This window comes from Hemiscyllium ocellatum, chromosome 22 (genome assembly GCF_020745735.1).
Source record: "Hemiscyllium ocellatum isolate sHemOce1 chromosome 22, sHemOce1.pat.X.cur, whole genome shotgun sequence".
Classification (NCBI taxonomy): Eukaryota; Metazoa; Chordata; class Chondrichthyes; order Orectolobiformes; family Hemiscylliidae; genus Hemiscyllium; species Hemiscyllium ocellatum.
In genome coordinates this window covers 28,407,391-28,428,173 of record NC_083422.1, presented here as the reverse complement: position 1 = coordinate 28,428,173, position 20,783 = coordinate 28,407,391, and the positions used below count along the sequence as shown (strand labels likewise).

Genomic DNA, 20,783 nt, shown 5'->3' with positions numbered 1-20,783 from the left:
GCTGTATGAGGAATCTTCAGGGTATCTTGTAGATGATACACATTGTTAATATTGGTATTGGTGGTGGTGCAGGGAATCAATATTTGGTGTCAATCAAGTAGGCTGATTAGTCCTGCATGGTGTCAAGTTTCTTGAATATTGTTCAGGCAAGTTGGTAGTATTCCATCACACTCTTGCACGTTGTAGATGGTAATCAGGAATGAGCTACTTGCTGCAGGATTCCTACCCTCTGATCAACTGTTATAGCCATAGTATTTATATGGCTTGTCCAGTTCGATTCCTGGCCAATGGTAAACCCTGGTATGTTGACAGTGGGGTATTCAGTGATGGTAATGCCATTGAATATTATGAGATTATGGTTAGATTTTCTCTTGTTGGAAATGGTTGATGTGAGGTACGTGATGTTACTTGCAATTTGTCAGCTTTAACCTCCATATTGTCCAGCTCTTGTTGCATTTAGATATGGGTTTTCTGCATTATAATTACAACCAATAATTAAAACTTTAAATGTTGACAGTTAATTCTTATGTTCTGAAGTAATCCTGCTGTAGTATAATAATGGCACAGTGATAGGTTTAGTCATGTTAATCTCACTCTGATGTCAGTTACCAGCCAATTCTTCTATCGGTTCTAATTCTAAAATAAATGCTAGTAAGATTTTATAAAAACACGAAGAACAGGGAATATTATTAGAAAATGAGATGTACCCCTCAAGAAAATAAAAGAAAATAAGTGCCAACCTTAAACAGAAATACATATATAAGATATGTAGCTGTTATTTGATTACTGATGTCATCAGAGTAGTATGTAAAAATGCATTTTATAAAAATGTTAACTTTTTTATATAAGAAGTCATTGTGTTAGCATCCTTTTACCAATCAGATGCTAAATAATTAGAAAGTAAAGGTAACAAGACAAAGTTTCAGAACCTGAGGTCAAGGTTTCCTCCAGACTTTCTTCATGAGCTAATCACTTTGACTACCTATGTGGTCTAATTATTACTCCTCTTTTCAGTGTTTTCTGAAATTGAAACAATATTAAAAGCAGACATTAAAAACACAATATAAAGTAGCTCACTCAGCAATTGAAAGTATTACATTAAAATGGGCAGTGTTTTTTTTGTTGTTCAAAACGTGTTATTTTTGTCTGCTTTCTGATCTATTTGTGTCCACAGTTGTCTTTACTAGGTCTTACTAATTTTCTTTTTGGATTATGAGAGGTTCGCTATTTTCAAGGTGCTTTGTAAAGTGCTCATTGATGATCAAAAAGTTGATTAATGTAATCTGTAAGTGGTTGGTTTCTTGGCCTTTTATATCAACTGGCTGCTTTTAGTGTTAGCTCAGAACTTGAACATTCAGACGAGTATTTTCTACTGCTAATGTAATCTTTTTGGTTATTCATTTGCCATTTCTATAAAAACATGCAGTGGAAGCAGTTTATCATTTGTAATGTGACAAAAGTCGTAACAATGAATCCCTTTTTATTCTTCCTTGATTTAGGTTTGAGTACCCTCTGGATTCAGTGCACAACACTAGCCCAAGAAAAAGACGGAGTTCGTCAAGTCTGAGGAACGAAACTTTACAAGTATGTCCCTACATTTTTATGTTGAAGTGAATATAGATCAAAGTGTACAAAATATCAGTATCAATCCTTCCAGAGTCTTGCTAATACTGATTTTTCAGATTGCTGTCTTTTGTTCTTTTCAAGTGAACCATTTTGTTTGATCTGACCATTAATGATTTCAGGTGTCTTTAAGGTGGTTTGACCCTTCTCCTCTTTGTTCAGAAGAAGACACACTTGGGGTTGCGATTGGTCCATGTTTACCCCAGTTTGTACTGGTGAATTTGAGGGGAAGATCTGCTGAGTAATACTAGGATTTGGTTAGGGATGAACAGATTCCCATCCCTGTTCCATTCCTCCACTAGTCATGGCAAGGTTTGACTTTAGAAAGGGAGGAAACTTGCCAAATTTACTTCAGCAAAGGGAGGAAAGAAGACAAGGATTCAGACATAGCATCCAAGTCCAGGGGAAAAATATAAAAACAGAAGTGCCATTGTGAAAGTACTTTGGACAAGTAACAATTACGATCAGAGAAATTAATTGTTCATATAATGTCCAAATGTTGATCTGCGATTGAAGTCTTTGCTAGCAAGCTGTTGACTTTAGGGTTTCCTCTTAGGTCAGATGTGCTAGCTGAATTCATTTTTATCTGGCCTTAGCAGTGTTATATTTTGGATTCCCCTGTTTTAAGAAATCCTAATGCCAGTTGTTGAAGACATCACCTGAGTAGGTTTGTGGGTATAATAAGCTTATGGATACAAACAGGGTTAGAAATATTTTTTCTAGAGCAAGAACAGGCCCTCTTTCTTTTCTCTGGAACCAATCTCATTGAAATTTGAATGATATGCTCAATGAACTAACTTTACCATAATTGACTCTTGCATAGGATTTCTTTGCAACTGTTGCAGGCTTCAATGGCTCCAGTTGAGCAGCTTTTTCTTTGCAAATACAATTTTTATGTTGCAGACTGTGTAAATCAATGGAGACTATGTTCTTTCTACATAGGCCAAGGTATAAGTATATATTTAGTCAGTGATTATTTTAAAACATTTTGGTTAATACATTTTCACAATCATATATGTTTAATTGGAGTTAAGGGAGAAAAGCTCCTCTGTACTGGATTGTTGAGATCTAAGACAACCATATCTTGGAATTGATATTGGGCTATAACAGAAAAAACTTTGAAATAGTTTTTGAGTTTATACATATAAGGATGGCTACTTGATTACTTGATAAACTGACTAGTGATACAAATGTGAAGCTTCAAAGATGTTGTCTGTTGTCATTCAGCAGTTGTAAATCCTGTCTGTGGCATTGAACCCTAAAGACTATTGAAGTTCATACTTGCAGGCACAATCTCTGGCTTTTGGATTATGAAACTCATTATCCTCACCTATCAGTTCTGCGCTTAGGAAGGTCATAAAATGTTTTTAAATCATTCATGTGGTTTAGGACTTTTCATGGAAATTTATCTAAACAAAATTACATTGCTATCTTAGATAATGCACTGAAACTTTTGTTGATCTTTTAACAAGTAGAATAAATCTGCATCTTCTGTCATTGGTAAGTGGTGATCATATTATGTCTCATGAAATCTTCTTTTAGTTTTAAACCGTGAAGCAAGTTCATTGAAAGGTGAACAGGCAAATTAATAAGTAATATAACACTTCATAATAGGCTTTCAAAAGAAAAATCTTCGTTTTATTCTGAATGCTAAATTATTGTCACATTATATTGCATTGTAGCCACAGTATATTTTAATTTCTCGCCACCGCAGGAGCTGAACAGGTCTAATATGCACAATAACACAGTGCTCATGATACTGGACCAGCAAGCTTGAGGGCAAAATATTAAATTCCACCATTTCAGGTTTGAAATTGACTGAAGTTGGTAATTACAGTTAACACCCAAAAAAAAACACTGAGAATTTCTGAATGGTGCTAGAAGTCAATTGATTTGCTAATCGTTAAAGAGTGTAACTGGCTGTCCTGCCGAGAACAAGAACAAAAATAGCTGGACCCAGTCACTAATGATGGAACAAATGAAATCAGATGATATTGGTAACATTAATAGCGAGGAAGATATCAGTAAGCTGCAGGAGGATATTATCAAACTGGTCAGGTATGTTAAAGTCAGTTTTGAGACAGCTCAGGGAATCCCATGTGGACTGACCCTGTGAGTCTCTTTTGGTTCATCCCGGAATTCTTTGGTCATCTGGAATAAAAAAAAACTCTTACAGACAGTTTAGTTTAATTTTAGTCATCCCCTTTATTTACTAGTCGCATCACTGTTACAACATAATACTGATACCTAGAAGCTAGGTTCTAATAACCTAGGAGAGTAGGGTACTGGCTCTTCAAGTGCCCTAGCAGGTTACTCTGATGTACTGATACAAAGTGGCTTCCTTTATACAAAAGTTTACAAAAACATTGCATGTTCTTAATTAGACAGATAACCGCAAAAGATAATAATTTGTAATAAAGAAAAGTTAATTGACCGGTCTGTGTACGCTTCACTAATCACTTCTACAGGGCCTAAGCCATTCATTAGGTGGGAAAAACAAACCCAGCCAAGCTAGGCTCCTGCTTGTGAGATAAATTCCTATCATGGAGGTACCAGTCTGAGCTAATTGGAGAGTTCATAAGGTAACCTTGCACAGCTCATGTGCCAGATACAATTGTTTTTCAAAAATGGGTCCTGAGCAAGGAGGGCAAACCTTTGACCATAAAATGGCTTCCCGATACAGTGTGCCAGAATCTCTTCAATGTTACGCCTAGAATAATTTCTAAGCAAGGAGCAGACTCTTGCTTTTTAAGCACTGAATCATTCTGTACCTGAGGCTGAGATGTTCCCGTAAGGTTACATCTAAACTGATTCATTAGTCTTTGAATTAAATATTTTTTTTATGGGGTTGTGATTCAAATTCAAATTAGACGTAAGATCTGTTTAGTTAGAATTGACAATGGGGCAGTCTGTAAGGTCTGTAGAGTGGTCTGCAAGAATAGCAGGTAAGTTAAATCTTCATCAATATTACCTTTACAGAGTTTGTATTTAATAACCGGTAATGGCTACTCAATATCATCATAAAGTGTCAAAAATGAAATTAAGTTCAATCCATAACAGATAAGCACTAAGAGTTCATTTTCTACTGGCTTCAGTAGCGTCAGCACTAAAATGGTCTCTCTCTAGTGTCCTTTTCATCTGTCAAGTCAGGGTATTGTAACAGCAAAGATGTTTTCTCTGTATCAGCCCAGCTTGCAAGGGTAATAATAATCCATTATAATTGACAGGACTTGGTTGTCAATTACAAGGCTTTATAATACCGAGTTTCGTTTCCGGGTCAGAGTCAAACTGTTTCATTAATTTCACAATGCTAAGGCAAATGTTCTTAATTGCCTTAGAGCATCCTGTTATCACTCGGTGAGCACAGATCTTTTTATCACTTGCATACCTTGGGTCCCCTCTTTTTCTGAGTCTCCCGACCTGTCCTATCTGTTTTCTAATGTGCAACAAATATGTTCTACAACTCAGCGTTACATTTTAGTTTGAATGTTTAAAGACAAGTTTTAAGGCTATAGACTTTCTCAGGTAGGCAAAGCAGTGAGAAATGGAATTCAAACAGACATAGAATGAGGTAATGTATTTGGGAATGGCTAGCACACTGTCATGACACAATGGGGCAGTGTGCTGGAAATTGAGCCCTACTATTTCCAGTTAACAATGGTTAAAGATTTTAAATTTAATATATAGGTTATTCAATGTATCTGGTTTTCCCGCTTAGATGGATAGAAGGCTCAGAACGAGCTTCTCCATGCAATAGGAATTAATAATGTTAATACTCGTGTCTAGGTTGATCTCATATATAACTCAACCCCTTATTTTGGCCAATTTTTTTTTATTTTCCATATCTCATGTATAAGCCTACCCTAGTTCTTCACAGTTACAGATCAACATGTATGAGTCAGTGTGCCTGCCCATTGTGCTCTGCTCCGACTTTCCAGTCTGCTGGCTGTACTACTCCGTTCTGGGTCTTCCAGTCTGCCAGCCTCTGCTTTGCTCCAGGTTTTCAGAATTACTGTAATGGTACAACAATATGGGGCGACCAATGTATCCATTGAGTCGGTTTGAGTAACCCATGCTTTACCGTGGCCCGAACGTATTACAAGTAGGCAACCCTTTATCTGAATTCCAAAGGTTTTCTCGTGAAGTTTTTTCCTCATTAGCAAGGTTGGTTGGCAGTTAACTCAACTTCACTTCCACTCGATGTATGTCACTCAGATGGGGCATGGGGATGCATAGCTCAGCCTGGGCAGGCCTCCATTCTGTCTCAGCCTGTAGCGAGTCTGCTATTCAGTAAGACATTTAAAAATTTCACCGTCAAACTGACACTTATTTTGAAATTCGAAAGCTTCCAACTTTCAAAAACCAGCTGGTCCCCAGCTTTTCGGATAAAGGATTGTGTACCTGTACAAGGAACATTCCAGAACCAGGGGGCTGCCGGGAAGATAAATTTCCACTTTATCTACTTTGTAGATAAATGTTCATCCCCTCGAAAACAATACTTCGTGTATAAGTCGACCACCTAATTTCAGATTTTAAAAACACATCAAGATTTGACCCATACATTAGTATATACAGTATTTATTATATGTCATTAGATTCAATCTCTAAGAACATTTTGAATGTCAAACTGAAATTCAGTATGCCTATTTCCAGATGCTAGTACTTCAAACTTTTCTCATTGACAATGCCTCTCCATTATTCTTAAACTCAACATTTTTTCCTTAATGCAATTAATGTTTCAATTAAACAGGTTCTTCATGTTCAACAGGAAGTGGATGATTGTTCACAATCTTCTGGTAATGATCATCGGTCTACAAGTGGATGCAAATCTGGTTGGTAGTTCTTGTATGTGTGTCTGTTTAACAATATGCTTTGATTGCACACCCAGATGTCTGATTTATGTGCCAAAGGTTTTTGAGGATGTGGACCTCGCTAGCAAATACATAATTGCTGCAGTACATGTGGTGCAGCTACTCCCACAATACAATTATTTAAGAAGTTCAGGTTTTTATCCACCATATTAAAAGAATACCAGTTAAACATCGAGTGGTTTAAGACTTAGAGGGAATGATGTTCCATGTTTCCTTGAAGCTTCTCAGTCTGTATTTTTCTAACTTTGTCACAATTTATTTTTTTTTAATTGCCTTGAACATGGAATGAGATATGGATTTGGGTGATGGAGTTGCAATACTCCTGTGAATGTCCTGCATCTCATTTTTTTGGAGCCCCTAATCTACATTTCCCGAATGTACTATAGAATGCCTCTGTGATATTGACCTTGATTTGTCTGCTCATTTTATTTTAATTGAATCACCAATATGAAGTCTTTGACTAACACCAGACCAGGTTTGATCCTGCCAGCTGAAAGGAATTCTCACTATGATGTGAAAACCCACTATTTATTGAACAGTTTGTATCCGGTTGTGTACTGTAGAGCAACAGTCTGTGTGCCATATTCGGATGCTGCACCATTCCTTCCATTATCTTTTCCCTTCTAAACTTTGCAGTAAATTAAACTTGTATACACTATCATAAGTAAGGGATTGTTCCTTGCCAGAGTGGAGAGTGTGGTGCTGGAAAAGCGCTTACGCCTGAAATGTTGATTCTCTTGCTCCTTGGATGCTGCCTGACCTGCTGTGCTTTTCCAGCACCACACTCTCCACTCTGATCTCCAGCATCTGCAGTCCTCACTTTCTCCATTGTTCCATGTCACTTCTGCTTTTAAGAAAGTGCACCACCTCTAGGCTTTAGTCCTTTAGAAGTATACTAAGTCTCAACTAATTTAAATCAAATTTCCAGAAAATATAAAGTAATAGCATAGAAGACTGTTGGGTCACTGCATCCATACTGGTGTTAGCTGTGTACCAAACTTCCAGTCCTTTTCTTTGCCTGTTTTGTTAAATCCTGTATCAAATATAAATTGAAGTGTTGCAGTTATTTTTTATGTCCCTTGTATTAAATATATTCATGTGAAGTGAACCTTTACTTCCCCATTCTCTCCCAAAGAGAGTCATTTCTCTCTACCCACCAACAATGGAAACAGCTTGTTTTTCCACCATCTCCACTCCATACTTGTGTTAATCCTGAAAAAGTTCTACTGGAATTTGTTGCTGTGAAAAATGACCCGATTCTGCTTAGCCTCTTTTAGACTGTCATCCTTCCCAATATCTGATCTATTTGCAAATGGGAAACCTTGCCGACTAGTAGCCCATACTTTATTTCTCAAGTGAACTTCTAAGCTGGGAGCACATGGTCAGAGTTTTGTTTTTTTTTGCTGATGTAGATGAAATCCTTGAAGCACCAACTAAATCCACAAAGGCTACGCCAAATGAAAAGGGTGATTCAGCTCCAAAACCTGCACGGAAGAGAAGCTCCTCAAAGATTCTTAACAATGAACAACCTGCTGATGAGGAACATACATCTCCTTTTTCCAAACTTTATGAAATGTTCAAGCACGAAGTCACAAAGCCAATTCCGGTTAAACCAAACAAAGAAAACACTGACATATCTGTTAAAGAAAGCATCACTGACTTGACAGAAGAAGCTAGTGTTGTGGAAAAGAAATCTGATGCCATGGTTTCTCAGTTTGGCAAGAATTCCCAAACATCGCCAAGCACAATTCGAGTGTCTGGGAGGAGAAGCAAAGTTAAGCTAGAAGAAGGAAAGATGAAAAAAGACAACACATGTGAAAAAGTTAACAAGTTGGAGTCTTTGTTAGTTGAGGATGATGCATCTGCCAAACCAACTGACATTAACAGTGCCAAGCAAAATAATATTTCTGAAAAACTAAACAAGTTTACAGATAATCCCTCTTTTGGGGCAAATGCTACACCACTTACATCTTTTGAAGTAGGTGTTAAAGGGAAGGATCAAAATCACCTGCCTCCAAAACGTACACCAAACATAAAACGAAAGAGTCAGAATTTTACAACTTGCAACTCGATAACAGTAGATGAAGCTATAAAGAAAATTCATGAGAATCTTGACTTTTCAATGGAAAAAGGAATAGGTATGAAAACTGTTGAAATGGAGCACCTACCTGCTCATGGAGACAAGGAAAGGGCTGAAACCCCCAAGAAACGTAGCAGATCATCATTGCGTAACAACAAAACTGTACAACCTCCAGAGATTCAGCTAGATCAAGTTGAATCCACAAATGTCACTGAGCCTTCAGTTGCACAGGCAGTAGATATGAAACAGCCAGCTGCTCATGGAGACAAGAAAAGGTCTGAAACCCCCAAAAAACGTGGCAGATCATCATTGCATAACCAAAATGTACAACGTACAGAGATTGAAACAGATCAAGTTGATTCCACAAATGCCTCTGAGCCTACAGTTTCACAGGCAGTAAATATGAAACAGCCATCGACTTATGGAGACAAGGAAAAGGCTGAAACCCCCAAGAAACGTGGTAGATCATCAATGCACAACAATAAAACTATACAACCTCCAGAGATTCAGCCAGATCAAGTTGTATCCATAAATGTCTCTGAGCCTTCAGTTGCAAAGTCAAAAGATATTTCAATAGATCTGAAAGGGGCACCTGCTCATGGAGACAAGGAGAAGGCTGAAACCCCCAACAAACGTGGCAGATCGTCATTGAATGTCAAAGCTATACAACCTCCAGAGATTCAGCCAGATCAAGTTGTATCCATAAATGTCTCTGAGCCTTCAGTTGCAAAGTCAAAAGATATTTCAATAGATCTGAAAGGGGCACCTGCTCATGGAGGCAAGGAGAAGGCTGAAACCCCCAACAAACGTGGCAGATCGTCATTGAGTGTCAAAGCTATACAACCGTCAGAGAGTCAAGCAGATCAAGTTGAATCCATAAATGTCTCTAAGCTTTCAGTTGCAAAACCACCTGCTTCAACTAAACCGAAAAGACACACCACTCCCTCTTCACTCCGTGTGCGCAACAATAGAAGGGAAGGTAACTGCCCAACTGAAGCAGAATGCTTGGATAAGACTTGTACATCTAATAGTCCACACAGGTTCTTAACTAGTGAACAAACTGAGAAGGTGGTAAGGGGGGATCATAAAAGTCCTATGAATACCACCACTGAACAACTGGGCCAGTTTTCAGCTGCAGATGTTGGATTCAATCTGAATTGTAGTAGCAAAGAATCCTCTTCATCTCCAGGTAAAATCAACTCTCAACTATAAATTAAAAGTGGGGGTGAATGGTTTTCACAGAAAAAAATTTCAATAATCTGACGCGTGCAATCTACTCTTTCATCTCTGAAGCAGCCTTTGTGGGCTTTTCTGTCTTAAAGATGCAGTGTGACTAAGTAATGAAAAGTGGGAATTATTTTTTAATAAATATTTTCAGAATCTCAAGTTACTTGAGTGTGCAATAAAGTAGTGAAGTTAAGAATCGATGTTAAACATGAGTCACCTTGTTGATTCAGTTAATCTGCTTTTTTAAATTTCTATTTTTGCTCTTGCTGATAAACTATTTGAACACTTAAAAAATTTTTAAAAGTTAAAGTATTGCTGTGAATTTGTATCCTACTGCGCTAAAGTTAAATGTAGTTTGAGTAGTGGTGGCTATTTTGGAACTTCATAGGCTCTTTACAACTTTGCTAACACTGCTTTAATAGTGGTGGCTTTTGAATTAACCTAGAAATTTGAAGGTGAATTTTGTTTTACGCTTTAATTTCGTTTTGTTCCTTTCAACCAAATTGTTCCTTTTTGATTATTTCTCATCAGGTGCTATCCTTCATTCATCTAAAAAACGTAGAAGTGCAAATGAAGAAAATGCTTATGCACCAATTTTTAAACGAAAGAGAGTTTCTTTTGGTGCAAACCTGAGTCCGGAGTTGTTTGACAAACGCATGCCACCAAGCTCTCCCCTCCGAAAAGGAGGCACTCCAACCAGAGTGAGCACACCATTTCGAAGTACTCCACATACAGTATTGAAACGTGCGTCCATCATAGGAATACACAGTTGTACGATTCAGGTAACTTAAGGTGCACTTAAGTTGTTCTACTTCAGTAAATTTCCAAGCAATGTTGCGATATAGAAATACAGTGTCCTTGTTTCACCACAGTGCATTAATTGTAATAACTAATTGAGAACCATGTTTTATTGTGAAAGCTTGGTGACAGTACCACCTTGTGGCACAAATCAGATGTAACAACCATTATTACTTGAGAATTTTGAAAGGGAGTTAAACTTGTAAAAATTAAACAAAATAAAATTGCTAAAACAAATTAATTAAAGGTTAATTAAAGAGATTTTGAAGGTAAGGTATGAACTTAGAAAACTGGTACGTCCATGGAATTAAACACCACTTCTCACTATTAGTTCAAGGAACGGTTATGTAGGTGATAATGCTGCTCTCTTATGGAGTAAAAAATTCAGTTGAAAGACTGACTTCTCAATCCTTTTGAAGCCAATGAATGTTTCCACATGAAAAAATTTCTTGCATGAAGAAATTGGTTGAATGGTTTGAGGTTACATGGCGAGCAGTGTTATTTTGTCATTGTGAGATGCGTATGGAAATTGATGTAGTCATTGGAAAAGTCTGTGGACCAGAGTGGTGGGATTCAATAGTTGGCAGTTATTTGGGCTTGTGTGAACCTACTAGGTAATGTGTCGCAAATATTAGCATATTAAGTAAAGAAACTGATTTTTTTTTTCTCTCCAGGTGCATTTACATTTGTCTCTAAAGTCAGAGACTTAGATTGTCAATAGCTTATTAACATATGGAAAATAAAGGCTGTGTCCGATAAACTGTTTTTAAATACATTAAAATGACTAACTCTTCAAACTAACATTAATTTTTGCAAGGTTTGTGAAGGTTTGTAACTAACGTTAATTTGGTGCTATCTTAAATTTTTTTTTAAAAAATTACTTAAACAAGTATTCCCCAAGTTTATCAGACTTTCTACAGAAGCAGCATTTTAAGGTCAGAGAAATTGGTTGACTTCACAATAGAAATTAGTTTTGAAATCCTTAGAATTCTGGTATCTGCATGTTGCGTTTTCGCCTTTTGGAGCCAATATTTGTATATTTTAATATTTGTAATTTTGATTAGGAGGCATTTTAAATTGGTTTTCTGTTAAACTAGAAATAATGGGTAGAGTCATAGAGATGTGCAGCATGGAAACAGACCTGTTGGTCCAACTTGTCCATGTCGATCAGATATCCCAACCCAATCTAGTCCCACCTGCCAGCACCTGGCCCATATCCCTCCAAACCCTTCCTATTCATGTACCCATCCAGATGCCTTTTAAATGTTGCAATTGTATTGGCCTCCACCACTTCCTCTGGGAGCTCATTCCATACATGTACCACCTTCTGTGTGAAGAGGTTGCCCTATACATCTCTTCTATATCTTTCCCCTCTCACCCTAGACCTATGCCCCACCCCAGGGAAAAGACTTTGTCTATTTATCCTAGCCATGTCCCGTATGATTTTATAAACATTGATAAGGTCACCCCTCAGCCTCTGACGCTCCAGGGAAAACAGCCCCAGCCTGTTCAGCCTCTCCCTGTAGCTCAAATTCTTCAGCCCTGGCAACATTCTTGTAAATCTTTTCTGAACCCGTTCAAGTTTCACAACATCTTTTCGATAGGAAGGAAGATAGAATTATACACAATATTCTAATAGTGGCCTAACCAATGTCCTGTGCAGCTGCAACATGACTCCCAACTCCTGTACCTCAGTACTCTGACCAATAAAGGAAAGCATACCAAATGCTGCCTTCACTAACCTATCAACCAGCGATTCCACTTTCAAGGAGCTAAGAATCTGCACTCCAAGATCTTTGTTCAGCAACACTCGCTAAGACCTTACCATTAAGTGTATAAGTTAGGGTGGACAGGGAGCGCCTTTTTCCAAGTATGGGGATGGCAAACACGAGGGGACACAACTTTAAAGTGAGGGGACATAGATGTCAGAGGTAGTTTCTTTACTCAGAATAGTAAGGGTACGTATGGAATGCTTTACCTGCATCGGTAGTAGATTTGCCAAGTTTAAGTGCATTTAAGTCGTCATTGGACAGACAAATGGATGTAAATGGAATAGTGTAGGTGGGATGGGCTTCAGATTAGTATGACGGAGCGGCGCAACATCGAGGGCCGAAGGGCCTGTACTGCGCTGTAATGTTCTATGTTCTAAGTCCTGCTAAGATTTGCTTTCCCAAAATATAGCACCTCACATTTACCTAAATTAAACTTTCAGTCACTTAGCCCATTGGTCCATCTGATCAAGATCTCGTTGTAATCTGAGGTAGCCTTCTTTGCTGTCCACTACACCTCCAATTTTGGTGTCATCTACAAACTTACCAGCTATACCTCTTATGCTCACATCCTAATCTTTTATATAAGCATATAAAAGTAATGGAACTAGCACAGATCCTTGTGCACTCCACTGGTCACAGGCCTCCAGTCTGAAAAATAGCCCTCCACCACCACCCTCTGTCTTCTACCTTTAGCCAGTTCTATATCCAAATGGCTAGTTCTCCCTGCATTTCATGAGATCTAACTTTGCTAACCAGTCTCCCATGGGGAACCTTGTCGAAGGCCTTACTGAAGCCCGCATACATCACATCTACCACCCTGCCCATATCAATCCTCTGTTATTTCTTCAAAAAAACTCAAATCAAGTTTGTGAGACATGATTTCCCACGCACAAAGCCATGTTGACTATCCCTAATTAGACCTTGCCTTTCCACATACATGTACATCCTGTCCCTCAGAATTCCCTCTAACAAATTGCCCATCACTGACGTCAGTCTCACCGATCTATAGTTTCCTGGCTTGTCCTTGCCACCCTTTCTTAAGTAGTGATATCACGTTAGCCAACCTCCAGTCTTCCGGCACCTCACCTGTGACTATTGATGATACAAATATCTCAGTAAGAGGCCCAACAATCACTTCCTTAGATTCCCACAGAGTTCTAGGGTACACCTGATCAGGTCCTGGGGATTTATCCAGCACTTCCTCCTCTGTAATAAGGACATTTTTCAAGATGTCACCACCTATTTACCTGTATTCTATATCTTTTCTTGTCCTTTTCTATAGTAAATACTGATTCAAAATACTCGTTTAGTATTACCTGCGGCTCCACACAAAGGTCGCCTTGCTGATTTTTGAGTCGTTCTATTCTCTCCCTAGTTACCCTTAATGTATTTGTAAAAACCATTTTGATTCTCCTTAACCATACTTGCCAAAGCTATCTCATGTCCCCTTTTTGCCCTCTTGATTTCCCCCTTAATTACACTCCTCTTGCCTTTATATTCTTCTAAGGATTCACTCGATCTCTCCTGTCTGTACCTGACACATGCTTCCTTCTTTTTCTTAACCAAAACTTCAATTTTTTTAGTCATTCAACATTCCCTATACCTACCAGCTGTTCCTTTCACCATAACAGGAATATACTTTCTCTGGACTCTTGTCATCTCATTTCTGAAGGCTCCCCATTTTCCAGCCGTCCACTTACCTGCGAACACCTGCCCCCAGTCAGTTTTTGAAAGTTCTTGCCTAATACCATAAAATTGGCCTTTCTCCAATTTAGAACTTCAACTTTTAGATCTTGTCTATCCTTTTCCATCATTATTATTAAAACTAATACAATTATGGTCACTGGCCCCACAGTGCTCTCATGCTGACACCTCAGTCACCTGCCCTGCCTTATTTCCCAAGAGTAGGTCAAGTTTTGCACCTTCTCTAGTAGGTAAATCTACATATTGAATCATAAAATTTTCTTGTACACACTTAACAAATTACTATCCATCTAAACCATTAACACTATGGCAGTCCCAGTCTATGTTTGGAAAGTTAAAATCCTCATCCCTTAACTATCCTATTATTCTTACAGATAACTGAGATCTCCTTCTAAATTTGTTTCTCAATTTTCCTCTGACTATTAGGGGGTCTATAATAGAATCCCAACAAGGTGATCATCCCTTTCTTATTTTTCAGTTCTGCCCAAATAACCTTCCTGGATGTATTTCCAGGAATATCCTCCCTCAGTACAGCTGTAATGCTATTCCTGATCGAAGATGCCATTCCACCTCCTCTCTTGCCTCCCTTTCTTTCGTATTTGTATCCTGGAACATTAAGCTGCCAGTTCTGTCCATCCCTGAGCCATGTTTCTGTAATTACTATGATATCCCAGTCCCATGTTCCTAACCACGCCCTGAGTTCATCTGCCTTCCCTTGCCGGCCTCTTGCACTGAAATAAATGCAGTTCAATTTATCAGTCCTACCATGTTCTCTGCTTTGTCCCTGACTGTTTGACTCTTTTCTTTCCTCAACTGTACCAGTCTCAGATTGATCTCTTTCCTCACTATCTCCCTGGATCCAACCCCTCCCACCTTACTAGTTTAAATCCTCCCGAGCAGCTTGAGCAAATCTCCCTCCCCATATATTAGTCCCCTTCCAATTTAGGTGCAATCCGTCCTTCTTGTACAGGTCACTTCTATCAAAAATGTGGATCCTTCTCCCATATACCAGCTCCTCAGCCATGCATTCATCTGCTCTGTCCTCCTATTCCTGCCCTCACTAGCTCGTAGCATTGGGAGTAATCCAGATATTACTACTATCGAGGACCTTTTTTTTAAATTCTTGCCTAACTCTGTTATCTCCCTTCAGAATCTCAGCCCTTTCCCTTCCCATGTTGTTGGTTCCAATGTGTATAATGACCTCCTGTTGACCCCTCTCCCCCTTGAGAACATTCTGCACACTGAGACATCTTTGATATTGGCACCAGGGTAGCAACACACCATTCTGATTTCTTGCTGCTGGCCATAGAAACATCTGTCTGTACCTTGAGACTAGATTATGTCCCCTAACACAATCGATCTTTTGGAAGCTGACATACACCCTTAATGCATTAGAGCCCAGTCTCAATACCAGAAACTTGGCTGTTCGTGCTACGTTCTCCTGAGATTCCATCTCTCCCTACATTTTCAAAGATAGCATACTTGTTTGAAGTGGGGGTAGTGCAGGAGTCTTTTGAGGCTAAGTGCCTACCTCTCTTACCTTTCCTGGAGTTAACCCATCTATGTCACTATCTGCAGCATTTTTTCCCTTCCTATAACAGCCATCCACCGCATTCCCTTGCTCTTGTAAATTTTTCAATGCCCCTCACTGTTGCTCCGACCGATTCACTCATTCTGATAGGGTTCACAGCCAATGCCATTTAGTGGAGATATAATCCTCAGTAATAACATGTAAACTCTCCCTAAACTCCCACGTCCGACAAGAAGAGCATATCATTCTACTAAAGGCCATTTTTGCTTCTTTCAACCTACAGACCCAGAAAACAACACTGTCCTATTCCTCTACAAAACACTGCTCCAGGTTAAATTAATACTTAAGGCTTATATTTGAAGTTTAATCAAGATACTTATATCAATAAAACATATAATCAAGAAAGAACCCACTCTACTCACTAGTGCAGATTTACTGTCTCTCTCTCTGTCTCTCTCTCTCTCTCTGTCTCTCTCTCTCTGTCTGTCTCTGTCTCTCTCTCTCTCTGTCTGTCTCTCTCTCTGTCTGTCTCTCTCTGTCTGTCTCTCTCTCTGTCCCTCAACACCTATTATATCTCAAAGCAGTTGTTAGAACCAGAAATGTTTCTGTCCTCCATCTTTGGTTACCCAGAATCCTTAGTTATTTTATGAACAGGTTTTTCTCTGAAATAACTTTTTTTATCCCCCTCAGGAATTTAATGAGCAAACTGAACATGATCAAATAAGTCCCAGGCGGTCTCGCACCCCATCAGAAGATTCTTCCAGGCAAACCAAGAAATCACCTGCCAAAATTTCCTCGCCAGTCAAGGAGTCTGCGTTAACAACTGCTAAAAAGTCACCTGTAAAGGGATCACCCTTAGTCAAGACACCAATGTCAAGCAAGATAGCTCCCTTGTCAACAACAATACCCTCTTTGTCTTCCAGCAAGAAGTCATCTGTTCCAAGATCTCCTTCACAAAGCAAGTCTCCCTCATCCATTACCAAGAAGTCATCTGATGTTAAAGCATTGCCAACTTCGTCACCCAGACAATCGGTAGCCAATAAATTGCCAAGTTCAATTGATGAAAGATCATTTGATTCTTCTCCACGTACACGTGGACGTTTCTCCATCTCACATGTTGTCACCCCCTCATTAAACCGATCAAAGTCTCCTTGCTTTACACCAACTTCCTCTGATGTAGCCCTGTTCAGAAAATCTCAGGAGAAAACAGGTTTAATGTCAAGCTCTGGGAAAAGTTCTTCCAGAAAGAGCACCAGACGAAGTGGTTTGTTACTTGCAGCAGTACGTGCCAGAAGACAGACAGGAGCTTCTGCTGCCAATTTATTTGGTAAGGCTTATCTTAATTTTACTTTTTTTTGTCGGAATTAGCTAGATTTGTATGTTCAGATTAGAATCCCTACAGTGTGGAAACAGGCCCTTCGGCCCAACAAGTTCACGCCGACCTTCCAAAGAGTAACCCACCCAAACCCATTTCCCTCTGACTAATGCACCTAATCTATGGGCAATTTAGCATGGCCAATTCACCTGACCACATCTTTGGACTGTGGGAGGAAACCGGAGCACCGAGGAAACCCACGCAGACACATAGAGAATGTGCAAATTCTACACAGACAGTCGCCCAAGGCTGGAATTGAACCTGGGACCCTGGTGCTGTGGGGCAGCAGTGCTAACCACTGAACCACTGTGCTCTTTATGACAGAGCCTCAAAAATGAAATCTTCTCATTTTTTTTCTATGTTCCAAAGTGAAGTAATTTCGGACTCTAAATATTAACTTTCTTCCTCTCTTCTCTACTATCGGACTTGCTAAGATGCCTCTGCAGTTATTTTCATCTTTTTTTTAAAAGATGGTTGATCGTAGATCAGTTGAGCTTCATACTGTTAAAATTCTTCAACTTTAAGTGACATTGGCAGAACCATTTTACCTTTCTCGCTTGATGAATGTTGTGAATGATGCAATGGAGAAAGAAACCTATAGTTTGATAGAAGTAAAAATTCGCATCCTATTTCATTACATTGATTGGATGTGATGGAGCACAAGTAAGCAAAGTTGTCATACGGAATTTCCTAACATATAGTATGTTTGTGAAAATTATGGAATAACCTGATTGGAAACTATATGAAATGTAGTACAAAGTGCTACAAATATTGCCTATCCACACTTTGTGTGGAGAATATATTGAGCTCATGACAGCATTAAGAATTTTCTGATCAACCTGTTCAGAAAGCTACATACACTGGAGCAGGTCTTGTTGCTTTGGGGAAGGATGCTGCTACTGCACCACAAGAACACTTTAATACTGGGAAAATTCTCTTGAAGGATTATAACATAGAGTACACTAGCCCAACACAGCTCTCTTTTTACTTACAGTAGTCCACCCAGCCGTATACCATATTTTCAGTTGCTGATTAAATGGGGACACATCCCAACTGGTGAGGAGGGACATTAAGGTTACAGTTTTGATTGGTGACTCTTTATGCAAGTCATATTTTTAAGAATGCAAACCATTTATTCCATAAGTTATCCTTACATAATATCAAATAAGCTACTCGATGAATAGCCTTTTATAATAGATCCATGTTTGCATGGCATTTAGGTAAGATTTGAAGGCTTTTTTGTTTGCGATAACTTATGGCAACAAGCGTTGTGTGCTAATGCATCTAACTCTTAAAAATTACTTGAGTGATGCACAAAAGGCACCAAATTTGGACAGATTAATCTTGCAGTGGCAACCTTGTGTCTATAGGTCATCTGAACAGGCTTTGGATAGTTTCATAAAATAAAGCAGCATTTGTAGAAAAAAATTCTTGTCTGGCCTTACCTGGTTTGGAAAGGAAAGCACGTGTGACTGTTTACCTTGCATAGTTTGCTCTTGCTAGACCCAGAGACTAGCAAGGTATAGAATAACCACCTAGATCTCACCCCGTTTCTTTAAAGTTAAAGCTCCCAAATCTTCTGGGCAACTAGATGTATATAATATCTTGTTTGAACGTGACAATTGAGCTTGTAATAAAGATTTAAACATGCTTGAGCTGGGTGGTTAAACAAGGAGAAGTTTTAAGTTTTCCTGATCATTTAAAATTAATATTTGCAATTTAATTTTAGCGAAAAAATCATGGGCACAGATAGTGAAGGAAGGAGTGGCAAAACCTCAGTTGCAGTGTGCAAGAAAGAAATCTGCTGTGGTGCAAAAACGGACCAAGAATACTGTCTCTTTGAAAGTGGTAAAGATTATTTCCCATTACCATGTTAAATAATCATTAAACCTGACCTTTTCATGTATGACTGAATTTAATGGTGCCGAATCAATTTGTAAAGTTCCTTGTTATTTCATACTAACTGCTAAAATGTGGTTTGAATTATAAATGAGCTCATCTAAGCTAGACGTATAAACATTTGATTCTTTTGTTTACTATTTTTAATCCATTCATATGTCAAATTTTGTTTCAACAGACTCCTGTTCATTCAGTGAAAGGCCACTTTAGTACTGGTCATGCTGCATCCCCAGCAACCATAGTCATTGGAAAGTCACAGGTTACTACTATTAAACCAACTGGACAGGTTCCGCGGGTCATAAGAACTGTTTCACTGAGACGTAAAGACTATGAAATGGATGAAAGTTTGTCCGGTAAGATTACTAGACATTATACTCAGAATTTCTTTTTGCTTTCTGGCATTACTTTGAAAGTTTTGCTCTGTTGATCAATCTAAACTTGATCTGAAGTGAAATCATTAAAGTGTCATTTCATTCAATGTGATGGGCTGAATTTTTCACTTTATACCATAATTTTCCTTGTCTAATCACTTGTGACCTGGGTGTCACTGGTTGGGCCAGTCTTTATTGCCAGTCTCTAGTGTCCTTAAGAAGGTGATGAGCTACCTTCTCGAACCACTGCCGTCCTTTTGCTGCAGTAGACTCTTAATGTTGTTAGGGCGGAAATTCCAGGATTTTAACAACAATGAAAAAGCAGTGAAGTATTTCCTGGGCCAGATGGTGAGTGGCTTGACGAGGTGATGATGGTGTTCCCATGTATCTGTTGCCCTCGCCCTTCTAGGAGGAAATGACCATGTGTGAGGAAGGTACAATCTAAAGCATGTTAGTGAATTTCTGTGGTGCAAACTGCTGCTACTCAGTGTCAGTGAAGGGGATGGTGATGCCAGTCAAGTGGGCAGGTTTTGTCCTGGATGGTTTCAGGTGTCATTGTTTTTTGGAGCTGCACTCATCTAGGCAAGTGGGACTATTCCAACATACTGCTGATTTGTCGTGGGGAGGTGGTTAGAATCTCTCTTATTGGAGATGGTCATTGCCTAGGATTTGTTACACTCAACTTCTCAGCTCAAGCTGGACATTGTTCTAGGTCTTGTTGCATTTGAACATGGATTACTTCAGTATCTCAAGGATCACAGATGATGCTAAGCATTGTCAAATATCCTGACTTCTTACCTTGTAATGGAGGGAAAGTTATTGATGAAATGATGTCAGTTTGTGACTGGTGAAGGTCATTGATGAAGCAGCTGAAGATGGTTGGCCGAGGATTTTTGCAGACTTGTCCTGGAGCGGAGATGACTGACCTCCAACAACTACAACACTCGCTTCTTCTGTGCTAAGTATGACTCCAGTCAGTAGAAAGTTTTTCTCTTGATTCCCAATGTCTCCAATCTTTTGCCACACTCTATCAAATGTGGCCTTGATGTCTAGGCCAGTCACTCTCACCTTTCCTCAGGAATTCATTTTTCTTTGTCCTTGTTTGAATTAAGCCTGTAAGGAAGTCTGGAGCTGAGTGGCCATAATAAAACTCCAAACTAGGTGTCAATAAGCAAATTATTGCTGAATGGGTGCTGCTTGATAACACTGATTATACTCTCCTCCCTTCCATCACTTTTACTGATCAAGAGCAGACTGATGGGGTGGTAAGTGGTCAGATTGGGTTTGTCTGGTGCATTTCTAATTCACTAGAAAATAGCTTAATTCAGTCCCTCCACAATTGCTGCAATTGGCATCTTGTCTTTCACACGAAACTCCCTTCCTTCTGCTCCATGATTAGAAAAGATGTGGACATTTTTTTCTGGTCTTTAATTGGTTATAAGCTGAGACGTAGTGAATGTATTTTAATACAGATGGCTGGAATACTATATCAGTAAACATGAAATAATGTGACTAAGAATTGTATTGTCCAT

General features: G+C 38.9%; 1 protein-coding gene across 4 annotated transcripts in view; it reads left to right on the top strand.

Annotated features, from left to right (window-relative positions):
- Nucleotides 1–20,783, top strand: part of LOC132826249 (proliferation marker protein Ki-67-like) — a 44,286-nt gene that overhangs the window by 10,201 nt on the left and 13,302 nt on the right. For all 4 annotated transcript variants that reach the window (XM_060841960.1, XM_060841963.1, XM_060841961.1 and 1 more), the window contains exons 5-11: nucleotides 1,500–1,584; nucleotides 6,374–6,455; nucleotides 7,907–9,763; nucleotides 10,333–10,583; nucleotides 16,297–16,933; nucleotides 18,711–18,829; nucleotides 19,059–19,233. In XM_060841960.1, coding sequence (XP_060697943.1) covers nucleotides 1,500–1,584; nucleotides 6,374–6,455; nucleotides 7,907–9,763; nucleotides 10,333–10,583; nucleotides 16,297–16,933; nucleotides 18,711–18,829; nucleotides 19,059–19,233 — 3,206 coding nt within the window. The remainder of the gene's footprint in view (nucleotides 1–1,499; nucleotides 1,585–6,373; nucleotides 6,456–7,906; nucleotides 9,764–10,332; nucleotides 10,584–16,296; nucleotides 16,934–18,710; nucleotides 18,830–19,058; nucleotides 19,234–20,783) is intronic.